The sequence below is a fragment of the Xyrauchen texanus genome, chromosome 23, assembly GCF_025860055.1.
Source record: "Xyrauchen texanus isolate HMW12.3.18 chromosome 23, RBS_HiC_50CHRs, whole genome shotgun sequence".
In the NCBI taxonomy this organism is placed as follows: domain Eukaryota; kingdom Metazoa; phylum Chordata; class Actinopteri; order Cypriniformes; family Catostomidae; genus Xyrauchen; species Xyrauchen texanus.
Window position 1 is genome coordinate 34,196,578 of NC_068298.1, and position 12,972 is coordinate 34,209,549.

The 12,972-nt window shown below is 38.0% G+C and overlaps 1 protein-coding gene across 2 annotated transcripts in view; it reads right to left on the reverse strand.

Annotated features, from left to right (window-relative positions):
- Window positions 1–12,972, reverse strand: part of LOC127617124 (diacylglycerol kinase theta-like) — a 53,603-nt gene that overhangs the window by 15,361 nt on the left and 25,270 nt on the right. Inside the window, exons 3-9 of one of the 2 annotated variants that reach the window (XM_052089026.1) lie at window positions 12,060–12,159; window positions 10,883–10,968; window positions 8,981–9,106; window positions 4,420–4,576; window positions 3,810–3,884; window positions 3,626–3,726; window positions 2,528–2,742 (exon numbers count right to left, since the gene is read on the reverse strand). In XM_052089026.1, the coding sequence (XP_051944986.1) occupies window positions 2,528–2,742; window positions 3,626–3,726; window positions 3,810–3,884; window positions 4,420–4,576; window positions 8,981–9,106; window positions 10,883–10,968; window positions 12,060–12,159 (860 nt within the window). Of the gene's footprint in view, window positions 1–2,527; window positions 2,743–3,625; window positions 3,727–3,809; window positions 3,885–4,419; window positions 4,577–8,980; window positions 9,107–10,882; window positions 10,969–12,025; window positions 12,160–12,972 lie in introns of those variants that run through there. The other variant, XM_052089028.1, reaches the window with a different exon arrangement.

Here is a 12,972-nt window from a genome sequence, read left to right on the forward strand (position 1 = left end):
TTAGGTTACAAAAATATAATGACAAAAACTTTATAAACTGTAATAGACCAAACTTTAGCCAAATATTCAAACATTTTGAAAAATGTAGAAGATATTATTATTTAAACACGTACCAAACATATCAAAGATTTATCAACATAAATAACATGAGAAAACTGTCCTGAGGCCTGGAGCTCCAGCAATAACTGAATATATTGATTACTGAATTAAAAGCCATTTTAAGGGTTGAAGCAGAGGCAGAACCCAAAAGCAGAGTAAAAAACTAATGGATTTATTAATACAGAAAAACCAAAAACCAAAAACCAACACAAACTACCCTGTAGGGGACAAACATAAACTCCAGCGCTGAAAGCCAACTGAAGCTGGGCTGGGACTGACGTACAGGAAGCAGGACCGAATGGATAGGGGACCGACAAGGGAAGGGAACCAGAGACAAGACTGTCATAAACATGAAACAAGCACAAGACGAACTGGCACTGGACAGCATGCACGAGTAGACTAAAATAGGGAAGGAAATCAAACAGGTCAATGGGCAGGGCAAGTGTAACAAATGAACTAATAATGGACAAACAAGGAGGTGGTGTATGTCGCAAGACTGAGAGACACGCGGCAACACAGAAACAAAGCCATGTGGTCTCACAAGACACAAACACCCGAATGGCATGAGTGCACATCGCCAAGACAATAAGGCAATACAGTATACGCTCATGCCAACCGACAGACAAGACAAGAGAATGTATAGCATTGCAAAACAAAGCAATGCCATGCATTCCCACTAGACAAAGCCTGAGCATACATCACGAGGTAAACGCCACATGATGAATGAAACAGGCGACAAAACAAGACTTTGGCCACACACAAACCGACAACTCAGACTGAAGTGACTGAACCTCAGCACAGCGTAAAGACCTGGGGGCACAATGCAATGCGAAGCGCACCCGTGGTCGCGAGAGACAGACATAAAAGATTGACGTGGCAAGATGACATAAGCGCAACGCAAGTCACGCCAATAACAGACAGAACATGGAGCACGAGTGTCCGAATCCCGACAACAACCAAAACCGATCCAGACAGGGAAGTCAGGATCCGGTCACCATGCTCCGAACATGAAACATGAGACCAACCGAGGAGCGCACGGCAGGGAAATAACAACTGAAGCCATGCGCTTACACAGCGACAGAAAACAAAACACAAGACAGACATAGAACGATGATGTCACGGTCCTGTCACACAAAAACCCAGACTGACAGAGTGACAGCACTGTGACAACTGTGTTGTGAACAGTGTTGGGTGTAACGCATAACGCAGTAACGTAACGCATTACTTAAAAAAATTAAGTAATCTGATTAGTTACAGACATGAATTGTTACTTGGATTACACATTTATTGCTAAAATTTTTTTAATAATAATTAAGTAGAACGCATTTTAAAAAGTATGTTAGTACTTTTATGTGTGTGTTGCTGTGTCAGCTAATGAGCATGTGCTCTAACAAACCAACATGACATAGAGGACACATATGGAGGCAATGGCAGATGAGTAAGTGACGTTACTATGGACGCAGAGGAGTGTAGTTGTTTATTCAAACTGAAAACAAAAGGGAAGCGTTTCAAGTTTTCATGCGCTCACAATCAATCTCAGCGAGCTCTGTGTCAGCGTGGTCTCAACCCTGGCTGGAAAAGAGAGACACACAAGGCTGGGCCGGTGACAAATCCTCCTAAAATCTATGCGCTCTACCCCATCCTCGTGTGCCTCCTTCGTGTGTCCCTCTGCAGCTGTAGCGGGAGGACAGGGGATCGGCTTCGGGCTGACAGAGGTATATATTACTCACAACGTGGAAACATTTGCAGAACAGCATCTTGAAAAAGACGTCGCTAGGAAAACGGCTCTTTTATGTTCTTTATGTACTGTACACAATTAAAACAGCACATTCACAACAAATGTTACTCATTCTGATTACCACATAACTGTTCAAGTTCACCTGAAGTTTACATGAAGTTCAACAAACTATAATAACTGGGTTATTTGCATCAATTCTTTCTAGATTTTTGAAATGCATTGTAAACATCCTGTAGTATAATCATTTCTCGTCATATTTTGGTCAACAGTGTGCTTTAATTAAAATAGTTTGATTAGCATCATTAAGAGTCTTTTTCATTTCATCTCCATAATTGCTGATGAAATTAAAATCCTGTTCATCAACTAATGATTTTGTCAGTAATTTCTTTGATGATATTTTCATAAATTTTGCTTACATTATGAGTTGATTGCCAGTGGCAGGGTCATTCTTCGGTTTATCCAGAAGAGGAAGACAGTGAATATTAAATGCATCTTTCGGCTAACAATAAATTTGGCCAAATTTTAGGAGTAAACTAGCTAATAGATTTGGATTTAAAGGCACAAACTCATGGGGCCTTGAAAGAAGGCGTTTTCTCAAACTGTCTTCATGTGCACTTGCTTGTGGATCGACATATTCAAGATAGTTGGACAACATGAGTCTAAAACACTATAAGCAGAAATAAAACTCACTTGAGCCAGCCAAGGTAGATCTTCAACACCTCTGTTTCTTTGGGTTTTGACTGGAGCACCCAGGAATCATAAAAACTGTCCTTAAAAACTGGCTTGTTGTCCGGAGTGCCATTGCGGTTGATGATGTCATCTGTATCCAGTCCCTGCTGGCCGTAACGCTGAAGCTCATAACCTTGCGGCTCATCTGGGATGTAAAACGTTCTAAGTGCTGCTTCCTGTCAGGACAGGATGTACAAATTAGCATAACAGTTTGAGTGGCAAATTCATTAAGCAATTGCATTACTTTCACACATGGTATTTTACCTTTTTTTTTTTTTACTAACCACCTGTAATCCATTTTAACTAGCAACTCATTATGATGATAATTAAATAATTGAAGAAGAGCATTATAAATAGACATCTATTCAATGTTTGTGTGGCGTTACCCAATTTGCATAATATATTTAGTGAATCATCTGCTAAAACACTGCAGATAAGAATGTGCAAATAAAAAAGCTATCAGCGTATTGCAAGAACTTTTAACATTTATTCCTTGAAACTTAATAGTATCTACAGTTATGTTACCATTACTTATGTTTTAGTTACTGGTATGCATTCCAATAGTGGCAATATCTTTTTCAACCTTATTAGTACTTAGACAATGTTGTCTAATAAAAAAAATACTTGTATCTAATGAAAAGTTACTAGTAAAATAAAAAAGGACACTAATCACTATTGGAAAACACACAAGTAAGAAATGTTTTTTTTTAAGTAACATTTATTTGTTATTAACGAATAGTGTATTTTTGCTTAGGAATAAGTACTAGTATCTAATGAATATGTACAAATAAGGTTGGCAAATTTGCTAGTTACTATTGGAGCACGTACTAGTAACTAAAAAATAAGTACTCCTAAAATAAATGTAGATTCTAGTCTGTTTTAAGGAATAAATGTTAAAAGCGCTTGCCATAATCAGTGAGCACAATTCATTCTGGGTGAAATCTCCACCAGAGTATAATTCATGGTAAGTATAAGGCTGCTGTAAACACTTTTGAGGCATATCATTAAAAAAAAAAAACATTCAGGTGAATCTTGAGCAAGAAAAAAAAAATTTCTGACCACCACTTCCTCATTCTTGATTATTCGAGGGATTGAAACCAAACGGAACTGATTCCGCTTCGCTGCATCTTCACCATCAAAAACTTTCAGTGTCTGTTTCCCTGTAGACCAAGAAAAGTGAGATTACTTTGGAAACAACAGTGATTACCAATAGTCAAGACGTAATTTTTGGTCAGGTTTGTACCTGTGTCAGGTGGTGCCGTGGACTGACTGTCCTTTGACGTTACTGGACTCTGAGCATCAACATCATCCAGATTATCTGTGGGGAAAAAACACACATCTCTATGAGAACTCACAGTCATGTGATCATGTTATTTGATATGCAGGAGTGAATAACAAAATCCTAACAATGAATTAAAGGGCTAAAGTGAACAATTTCCCACACATCTCAATTGTCAGGCTTTCATAATTTGATAACGGTCAGTAGAAATTACAATAGAACATTACAATAATTTTGTTCATTTACATTAAAGGAATGTTTCAGGTGCATAACAAGCTTAATACATCTGACATGTTGTTGAATACCACAGAAAATTATATTGACTTGATGTAAAATGCAAAAACTGTGGATACACTACTTTACTTACAATGGAGTTCTATGGGATGGTTAAAATACAAAGTTTTGAAAGTATAGCCACAAGACCTAAACATTACACGTGTTAACTTAATACTAGTGTGATAAAATCATTTATTATCCTTGCCTGTGCAAAGTTCTATTCAATATTTTAACTCCTGTCATGTAAAATGCATGTATTTTCAAAGCATCAGTTTAAAGGCCAGTGCACAGGGATTACCCATCTCTCCATGCTGGGAATTCTCTGAGATTCTGTAACAGTGCATCTTGCTGAAGTTTCGTGGACAGATCCGAACACAGCTGGGGTGAAGAATCATTTTCTGCAGGCGACCCATGCCGCACTCTGGTAAAATTATTATGCAACATGATGCATGTGCCTGCAAACAGTTAAACAAATCGTCAAGGCAAGAGCTCAAAAGCGGCAACATAGCGTTATGGCAACAGCAATCTGTCTAGCAGCCAATAATGACAAAGCATCCTCAAGTGCACTTGGGTGTTGTCATGATACCAAAATTTCAGTAGTCGGTACCGATACTAGTGAAATTTCATGGTTCTCCATTCTAATTTCAATAGCACAGAAAAAACATGCTAATATGGTAATGTGCTATTGCACATACTCTTTTAGCCTATTTAAAGATACATTTCTATTCAAATAATACATTAAAAGAAATGCATTTTTTCTTCAACTGTTTGTCAATTAAGTATGCCTATTATTATGACTATTTTTGTTTTACCAGAATTCTATGTTTTACTGTTTAATTTTAATTTCATCATCAATGTGGTGTCTACTCAAATTAATTCTAAGTAGAACAGAACAATAGAAAAACATAGAACAATTCCTTTTCAACATACCATTGCACTTTTAACACACTTTTATTCAGTACAAAAGCACTCTTGCAATTTTTTGGCAAACCCAGAAGTCTAATTCGCCATGGGTTCCCTCTGGATTTTCTTATGGGGTTTTATAATGGGGTTTTCAACTTATGAGTAAAATAAGGTCTGTGGTACACATTACTTCACAATACATGGAGGTTTTGTTCTACAGCATATATTACACACTTTCATACCTCAAACGTGAATTTTGAAGCCACGGTATGTTTTAAAAATAAATAAATATGCAATTCAAAGTTCACCATTGTTTTTCCATGTTTAACAGTGGAATTTGTGGGCCTGGGTAGCTCAGCAAGTAAAGATGCTGACTTCCACCCCTGGAGTGGCAAGTTCGAATCCAGGGCATGCTGAGTGACTCCAGTCGGGCTTCCTAAACAACTAATTGGCCCGGTTGCTAGGGTGGGTAGTCAAATTGGGGTAACCTCCTTGTGGTCGCTACAGTGTGGTTCTCGTACTCGGTGGGGCGTGTGGTGAGTTGTGCGTGGATGCCACAGAGAATATTGTGAAGCCTCCACACGTGCTAGGTCTTCGCGGTAACGCGCTCAACAAGCCACGTGATAAGATTGACAGTCTCAAACATGGATGCAACTGAGACAGTCACTCTGCAACTGTGGAATTTGTAATGTTAAGGCCATAACCAGAGGTTAGACCATTGATGGCTCCTTATTACCATGGTTAGGTCCATTAGATAGTCTTTCTAAAAAAGAAACTATAGCAAAACAAAAAACGAATAGCCCAAACACATTTCGAATCATTAACTACAACTTTCACAGTTGTAATAAAAATACAGTCCAACAGATTCACCCAAGTAGATATAAAATGAATCAGCAACATTTCTGTTAAAACGTTATACATTTTAGTAAGTGTGATAATGTGAGGATTGAAAAGTCTTATAATTTATGTTGCTACATGTTTCCTCCATTTCCTATTCAGTGCTGTTTATAATGCCAATGCTGTCTAGCCATTTGACATCCTTCATAGTGCTGTCATGTAGAACAATCTGTGTAAAATTTCAAATGGGTTGCACAAGTTTTGTGATCTGCACCACAACATCGAGGGAAGCCTTATTGAGTCCAGCCTGGTTGAATCCTATCTCTGGGATAGCGCAGAGAGATTCACTCACGCAAGGGGTCTGTGATGGGTCGTGCGAAATCCTGGCTCTTAGCGCGCCCTGCAAAAGACGCGCCAGCATTTCAGACAAGAAGAACATTTAGTGCTTATAAAGAACTGAACGCAAGATGTACGTAACTTAATTTGTTTTGGCAGGCAAGTCCCTGAAAACGTCAAAACGTCAAAAAGAGTTACCCACCACTTCTGATTTCTACCTGCAGTTGGCGGGTGGTCGGGTGTTAATGTCAATCCCAGCTTGAGTCTTTGTTCTCAAAAATCCTTTAAAATCTTAAGTTTGTACTTATAAAGTTTTACAGTAGGCTGGAAAAGGTATGTACCCTGCAGAGAAGGACAGTCCTCAAAAAACCTTTAACTCAGGGACTAAGGCTTACATAATGTAGAAAACCTTGAGCTAAGGGCTTTGCACAGGGCGCTGGAATGGACAGAGAGAACTCAGGATCTGCTGCTGGAGTGTAAAGTGCTGCTCTGTGTCACCCAGAGCTAAATAAAACTTTATGCAGGAAAAGTGGAAAGTGAGAGGCCGAGAACTATATGGTAACCTCACTTACACTGTGTGAATATAATGAGTCCATCCACCTTCATAAAAACTAGGAAAACCAGGTATATGCATTCTTCTCAGGCACAATTCATTTATAGCATGTTTTCAATGACAGGTGATGAGGCAGTGTATGAGATGTATGAGACAATGGGGTACTCAACAGTTTATTCAACATTGACCGAATACAATAGCTGTGTCCATAACCACCCCCTATCCACTAAATAGTGCACCATTTCAGGTATCGGCCATTTTCTAGTGGTGTCCGAAATCATTCCCTACATCTCGTAGACTCGTACCCTACATTTGTTCACTCATTCTTACCCACAATGCAATCTGATTTCAAGGGTACATATGATGTACACTCTTCGACCCCTATTTCCCATAATCCAACGCAGAGGCGGCGGCAGTGCAAAAACAAAATGGCAAATAGTGGACGCAACACTGGAGGTGGCAACATTTACAAATGTAAGTAACTATTTTATTAATAAGAGTCTTACAGAGAGTAATAATAATTTTTACGGTCGAGATTTCACGCAGCAAATGATTTATTATTTATCACATGTAACTACTGTATACACCTTAGAAAATAATGTACAGAAGATTTTCTATTGTTTTAGGAACGGATGAAGACGTAACACGTCTCATAACGAGCAGGATAGTCAATGGGCATCTCTTCTCTGAGTACAGGAACGCAGCCCAGCTTGGATGGGAGAGTTTGTAGATTAATTTTCCTCAGAAATATGTAGTTCAGTTTCATTTGATATGTCTAATTCGTAATATTTTAATAATTCAATTATATGCACTACAAAACTGTACTGAAAGAGATGGGTTTGCTTGGTGTGGTAACTAACCCCTGCCAAAGCTGCCCAAAAGTGGGAAAATTGAAGAAAACCTACAAGGTAAATTCATCTTAATAATATATACAGTTCATTTGCAGCATCTGCAAGATGTTTTTTTTTAATGATGCATAAAAGTAGCTTTTTTAGGACTGCATTAATGTAGCTGTTTGACATTACAGATATGTACATACATTTTACAAATCCAGATCATATCTAAATTTAAAAATGATCCTTTTAAAAAGTTTACAAGCCCTTGGTTCTTAATATCATGTGTCCTTCTTCGGGGTCAATGACTGTAGCCTTTTGTGATGTTTGTGCATGAGCAACTCTCGTTGGATCTCTCAACCACAGTGGCTGATCCAGCTTTGCCACTCAGGACAATTGAGGGACTCATAATCAACTATTACAAAAGGCTACAAATGATAATTCATGCTTAAAGAGGCAAAAGTTAATAAAGAGTTTTTAAAGTATTTCATTATTAATTTCTAATGGGGTGTATTTGAATATCTGTTGTACAGTACAAGATAAAATACAAAACACATTTTTGAATTGGCTCATTTTAAAGAAAAACTCTTAAAGATTCTACAAGGGGTGTGTAAACTTTGAGCACAGCTATACAGTATTTTTATTCAGTGCTGTTCAAAAGTCTTAGGCACATTATGTGCTTCAAAAAAACATTTGTCTAAAGACAAGTTATTTTATTCTGCTTAGTGTTTTAATTGGAAATTAGACTATTAGACTATTAGTAGTATACTCACTATCCATCTATGCATTGCTGTACAGAAATAGTTCACCCAAAAATTACTATCTTCAGTAATTCTCTCATCATTTCCTCACCCTTATGTCATCTCAAACTCCTATGACTTTCTTCCACAGAATTCAAACAAAGATATTTTAATGGAAATATGATGTCTGTTTGTTCACTCAATGCAGGTGAATGGTGACCAAAGCTCCAAAAAGGACAAAAAGGCAGCATTAAGGTAATATATATGACTTTAATGGATAAACCTATGTCTTCTTCAGCGATCCAATCAGTTTTGTGGGAGAACAGACCAAACTGTAACTCCTTTTTTGCTATCCATCTCGACATCAGCAGTCTCCTGTTTTCACGCCAATCATGATTTCAAGCTCAATTACACTTCATAGTGCTTAAAACATGCCAGAATGCTAGATGGTGCCAGGAAGTATAATCAAACTTGAAATCTTGGAGACCTGAGCTTTGAATCTAGGGCTAGGAGACTGCTTATGTCAAGATTTATAGTGAAAAAGGTGAAAATGAAAAAAGTGATGAATACAGCTGACAAGAGACAAATTGAAAAAAATTTAAGGACAACAAAAAGCTGGATGCACTGTAAATACAAGACACAAACACACGCACTTACCGTAATACCGCACCATTCGCACCTTAAGCCAGCCAGGATGTCCGAGGAGCTGCATGCGCGACGGCAGATCTCACAGCGGGTACCTGAGGACATGTTGCCCTCCCGCCAGTGGTGCTGGTATGTATCCTATCAGAGCAGGAGATGTAGTGTTATGACAAACTGTATATAATACAGATCCAAAAACACACAACTACTAAGGGAATGCTTGATGTGATTTTTCCAAATTGGACATCCTTGTTGGTCCTGGAACAATATACTGAGCAAACAATCAGAATTTAGGGTTCACAAATTAGTACATTCTCATAATTTCCCTTTGATTTTAAAGGCAACTTAGGCTTAGAGTTTGTCTTGAGGAATGTATGGAGCCAGAATTCTGACAAAACTATTTGAATTCGAATTGTGTAAATTTGAATTATAGAATTTTGAATTTGAATTATAAGTGTGATTTGTTCAAATGTAAGTTTAGATAGGTTTGAATTTGAAATTTTTAAACTCCAATCCTGGACAATTCATATTTAACAAAGTTTAATTGTTTTTTTTTATGGCACAATTTTATAAATATGTATTTTCAAACAGCAAATTTTTGGTTCTGCATTCTTACGCTGTAAATATTCCGTTTTAAAAAATACAGCTTCAAGTTTTCAAGATGAAGAAGAAATTCAGAACACCAAATTCAATATCTAAAATTCAAACCACAGAAATTCAGATCTAAAGAAAGTGACTCAGAGTTCAAGCTTCCATTCCACAGGGAAGAGTAGAGGGTCTCGGAAAAGTCGAATGGAGCATTTTGTCCAATTACTGGCGAGGTGCAATAATTCTCTGGCGCCAGCGTGATTCAAAGGTCGCCATTCTGACCATGAAGTGGTTCTTAAACTTTTATGATTTATATTTTTATGGTTGGCAGTTTGCACATTTCCACATGTGGCTCTTTGTTAAAAATCAGGTGGCTCGCTGGGTCTCTCACCAACACATGAACGTTTAAAACTTTATAGAGATACTTTTCCAACAGAAAGTGTGGGTGCGATTGCAAAGCTTGAAGTCCATGACATTGTTTTGATTTCCTTTCTCCCGAATTTTAAAGCCTACTTCTAGTTAACAAGGTTTGAAATGAACACCCGCCAAATGCGGATTTTTCATGCCGAGTATTTTTCTGATGTACCAGCTTCCACTACCTGTGGAAGGTGACCTGTAAGACTTATTGGAGTGTTATATTACAATAAATTAAGACACAAAAATGTGCGTTTGATGAAACGTGATTTATATTTTGACGACCAGACGAAAGCCGCCGATGCGCGTCTGATTTGATGTGTGCGCGCAGTGAGCTCTGAGTGCAATGAAAGCGCTTCTCCAACACACGAACATTCATAGAGTTCTGGGACTCATTTCCCAATAACTATTGATCTTAGCTGTTAAGAGCATTTTCTTCAAGCGATTTTTATTTTTATGTGCAACCAGAGTGTGATATAGCATCCGCAAAACGCGACGAGACTCAATACAGTTCGCGAGCTCCTCTCCAAATGCATTTCATGCACGATTCATTTTGCTCATCTACCTGCAAAAGGTGTCTCGGAGTGACATATGACAAGAAATGCTGTCTTTTACATATCTTCCTAATTACAATAAATATTTACTATAGCAATAATAATGCAATTACATGCAACATCACAAAACACACAATATGTACTTGTAGTTAATTGATATTACTTAGTAATACTAATGTAATTACAATGTAACAAAGGACACTACTATAAAATGTGGCCAAAAGATTTCTAACAGGCTATGAAAGACTATATGACATGGCTTTCCTTGAAATGACAGTTATGCCTTTATTCTCTGGTCTGTAAGCTTTCAAATCCAGGTTTATACCTATAGAAACAGGATGGTGCAGATTCAGGTACTCACAATGTCTTGCCCGCCATCTTGGTGGCAGAAACGACAGTCACTAACGCTGAATGGGGCACAATCACTGTGAACATGCAGCTCACACACTGAAAGACACATAATAGCTAAGGTTACTATAAGAATATGTAGTGTCTTAGTGATGTAACCACTAATCTAGCATCACCTGAAGTAAACCAGTCAGTATAACACCTCATATTTCAATAGAACAGTAGAAATGTGATAAAGCAGTAATAATCAGCTCTGTGAGGCATTGCAGGTCTGATCAGAGGTAAAAGCCATTTCAATTCATGCTAGTGTAACACGATTTTAAGTGGGTGTGAGAATTAAAGACTGTTTTTTTTCTGAGCCTTATGTGTCTCTTTTGAAAGAGAGAAAGAGGGAGAGAGAGAGAAAGAGAGAGTTGGAGTCTGATGTTTTTCATTCAGCTCTGTTCTTAGAATTCAGCACGCTGCAAAATGCCATCCTGCCATTTCCATGGCAACAACTGCTTTCCGAACAGGGAAGACCTGTGCAAATAAATGAGCAATAATGGCATATACAAAGAGAGGAAATACAAGATAAATCGAGAGAATGGAAAAGGTTTGGTGACAAACAATGAGGCACTACTGAATTAAAGGAGGGCAGAAGATGTTAAAAACTAAATCAATAGTATGTGTCAGGATTTAAAGTGGCGATATCTTACATTTACATTTAGTCATTTAGCAGAAGCTTTTATTCAAAGCGACTAACAAATGAGGAACATTAACAATTTGTCATACAAAGTCAAATCTTACACTTTTGTTGCACAATTGTTTTGTATTACATGACATGACCCTTAGAATTAAACAGTACAAATTGTGCTACTATCCCTTTAAGACTTCTATATCATTGACTAATGTCTTCCCATTTGAAATGAATTGATTCTAAATCTCAAACACTCCAGCTAAGCTGTTTTATTTCATGATTTTGTTGTTTCCACCAGGTTGTTTGGTACACATTTGTGCCAAAGCGGGTTAGTACATGTCATGTGAGCGGTGCCTTTAAATTAGGTGATTTTAATCATTACTAGGGCAAAAAACAAACATTATTTTTGGTTAAATAAACCTCACAACCTCAGCCGCTCGGATGTACTACTGTTCATTAATGCCAGTCTGAACCACAAACCTCCTCTATCTATCTTCCTTTCACAAACACACACCTTCACAGCGCAGAGCCGAGCTGCCTTCTAGATGCTTCCGACACACACAGCAGAATCTCTTCTTCTGACCGGCTGGACCAAAGCAGTGTGCTACAGGAACCTAGACACAAATATGGAGAATAGTGATTAATCACAAACCTTGACTGATGTAACACCCCAAAGCATTCTAACACTGTAGGCAACAGTTATTATAAAAGTTGTTTTAATGGGACTGATTTAACAGATACAGTAAATTTAGTAGGACTCCATCCATCCATCCATTCCTCCCTCACTCTATACCGTGTATATAAATCAGATTTACTTTGGAACACTTGAAACTGATGCTGATAGTCACCAAAATACTCTGACATGGCTTTTTTTTTTTTTTTTTTTCAGATACAAAAAGCACACTGAGTGCTCTGTACCTCAACGTGATTAGCAAGATTTGACATCACTTCCCATCTGAGTGATGTGAATGGTGGGAAAGCAACATGAGATACCCGCACTTCCTTCCTGTCTGGGGGAGGGGAGGAGTGTATTTGGGGGCAGAAATGCTTTAAATAGCCTCCGTCACTTCCCTTTGACCTCCTATCCCAGCACAGTAAAGAAGATACAGGCTGACCATCTACATCCTGCCCACTGTGCCCAGGGTATCAGGATAGTTCCCACAAAAATGTTCTCATCATTTACTCACCCTCATGCCATCCCAAATGTGTATGACTTTCTTTCTTCTGCAGAACACAAATTAAGATTTTTAAAAGAATATATCAGCTCTGCAAGTCCATACAATGCAAGTGAAACTTGATCAGAACTTTGAAGCTCCGAAAAGGACACAAAGGCAGCATACAATTAATCCTTAAGACTCCAGTGGTTAAATCCATGTCTAGAGAAGTGATATGAGAGGTGATCCTAGAGTCTAAAGGATCATTTTATG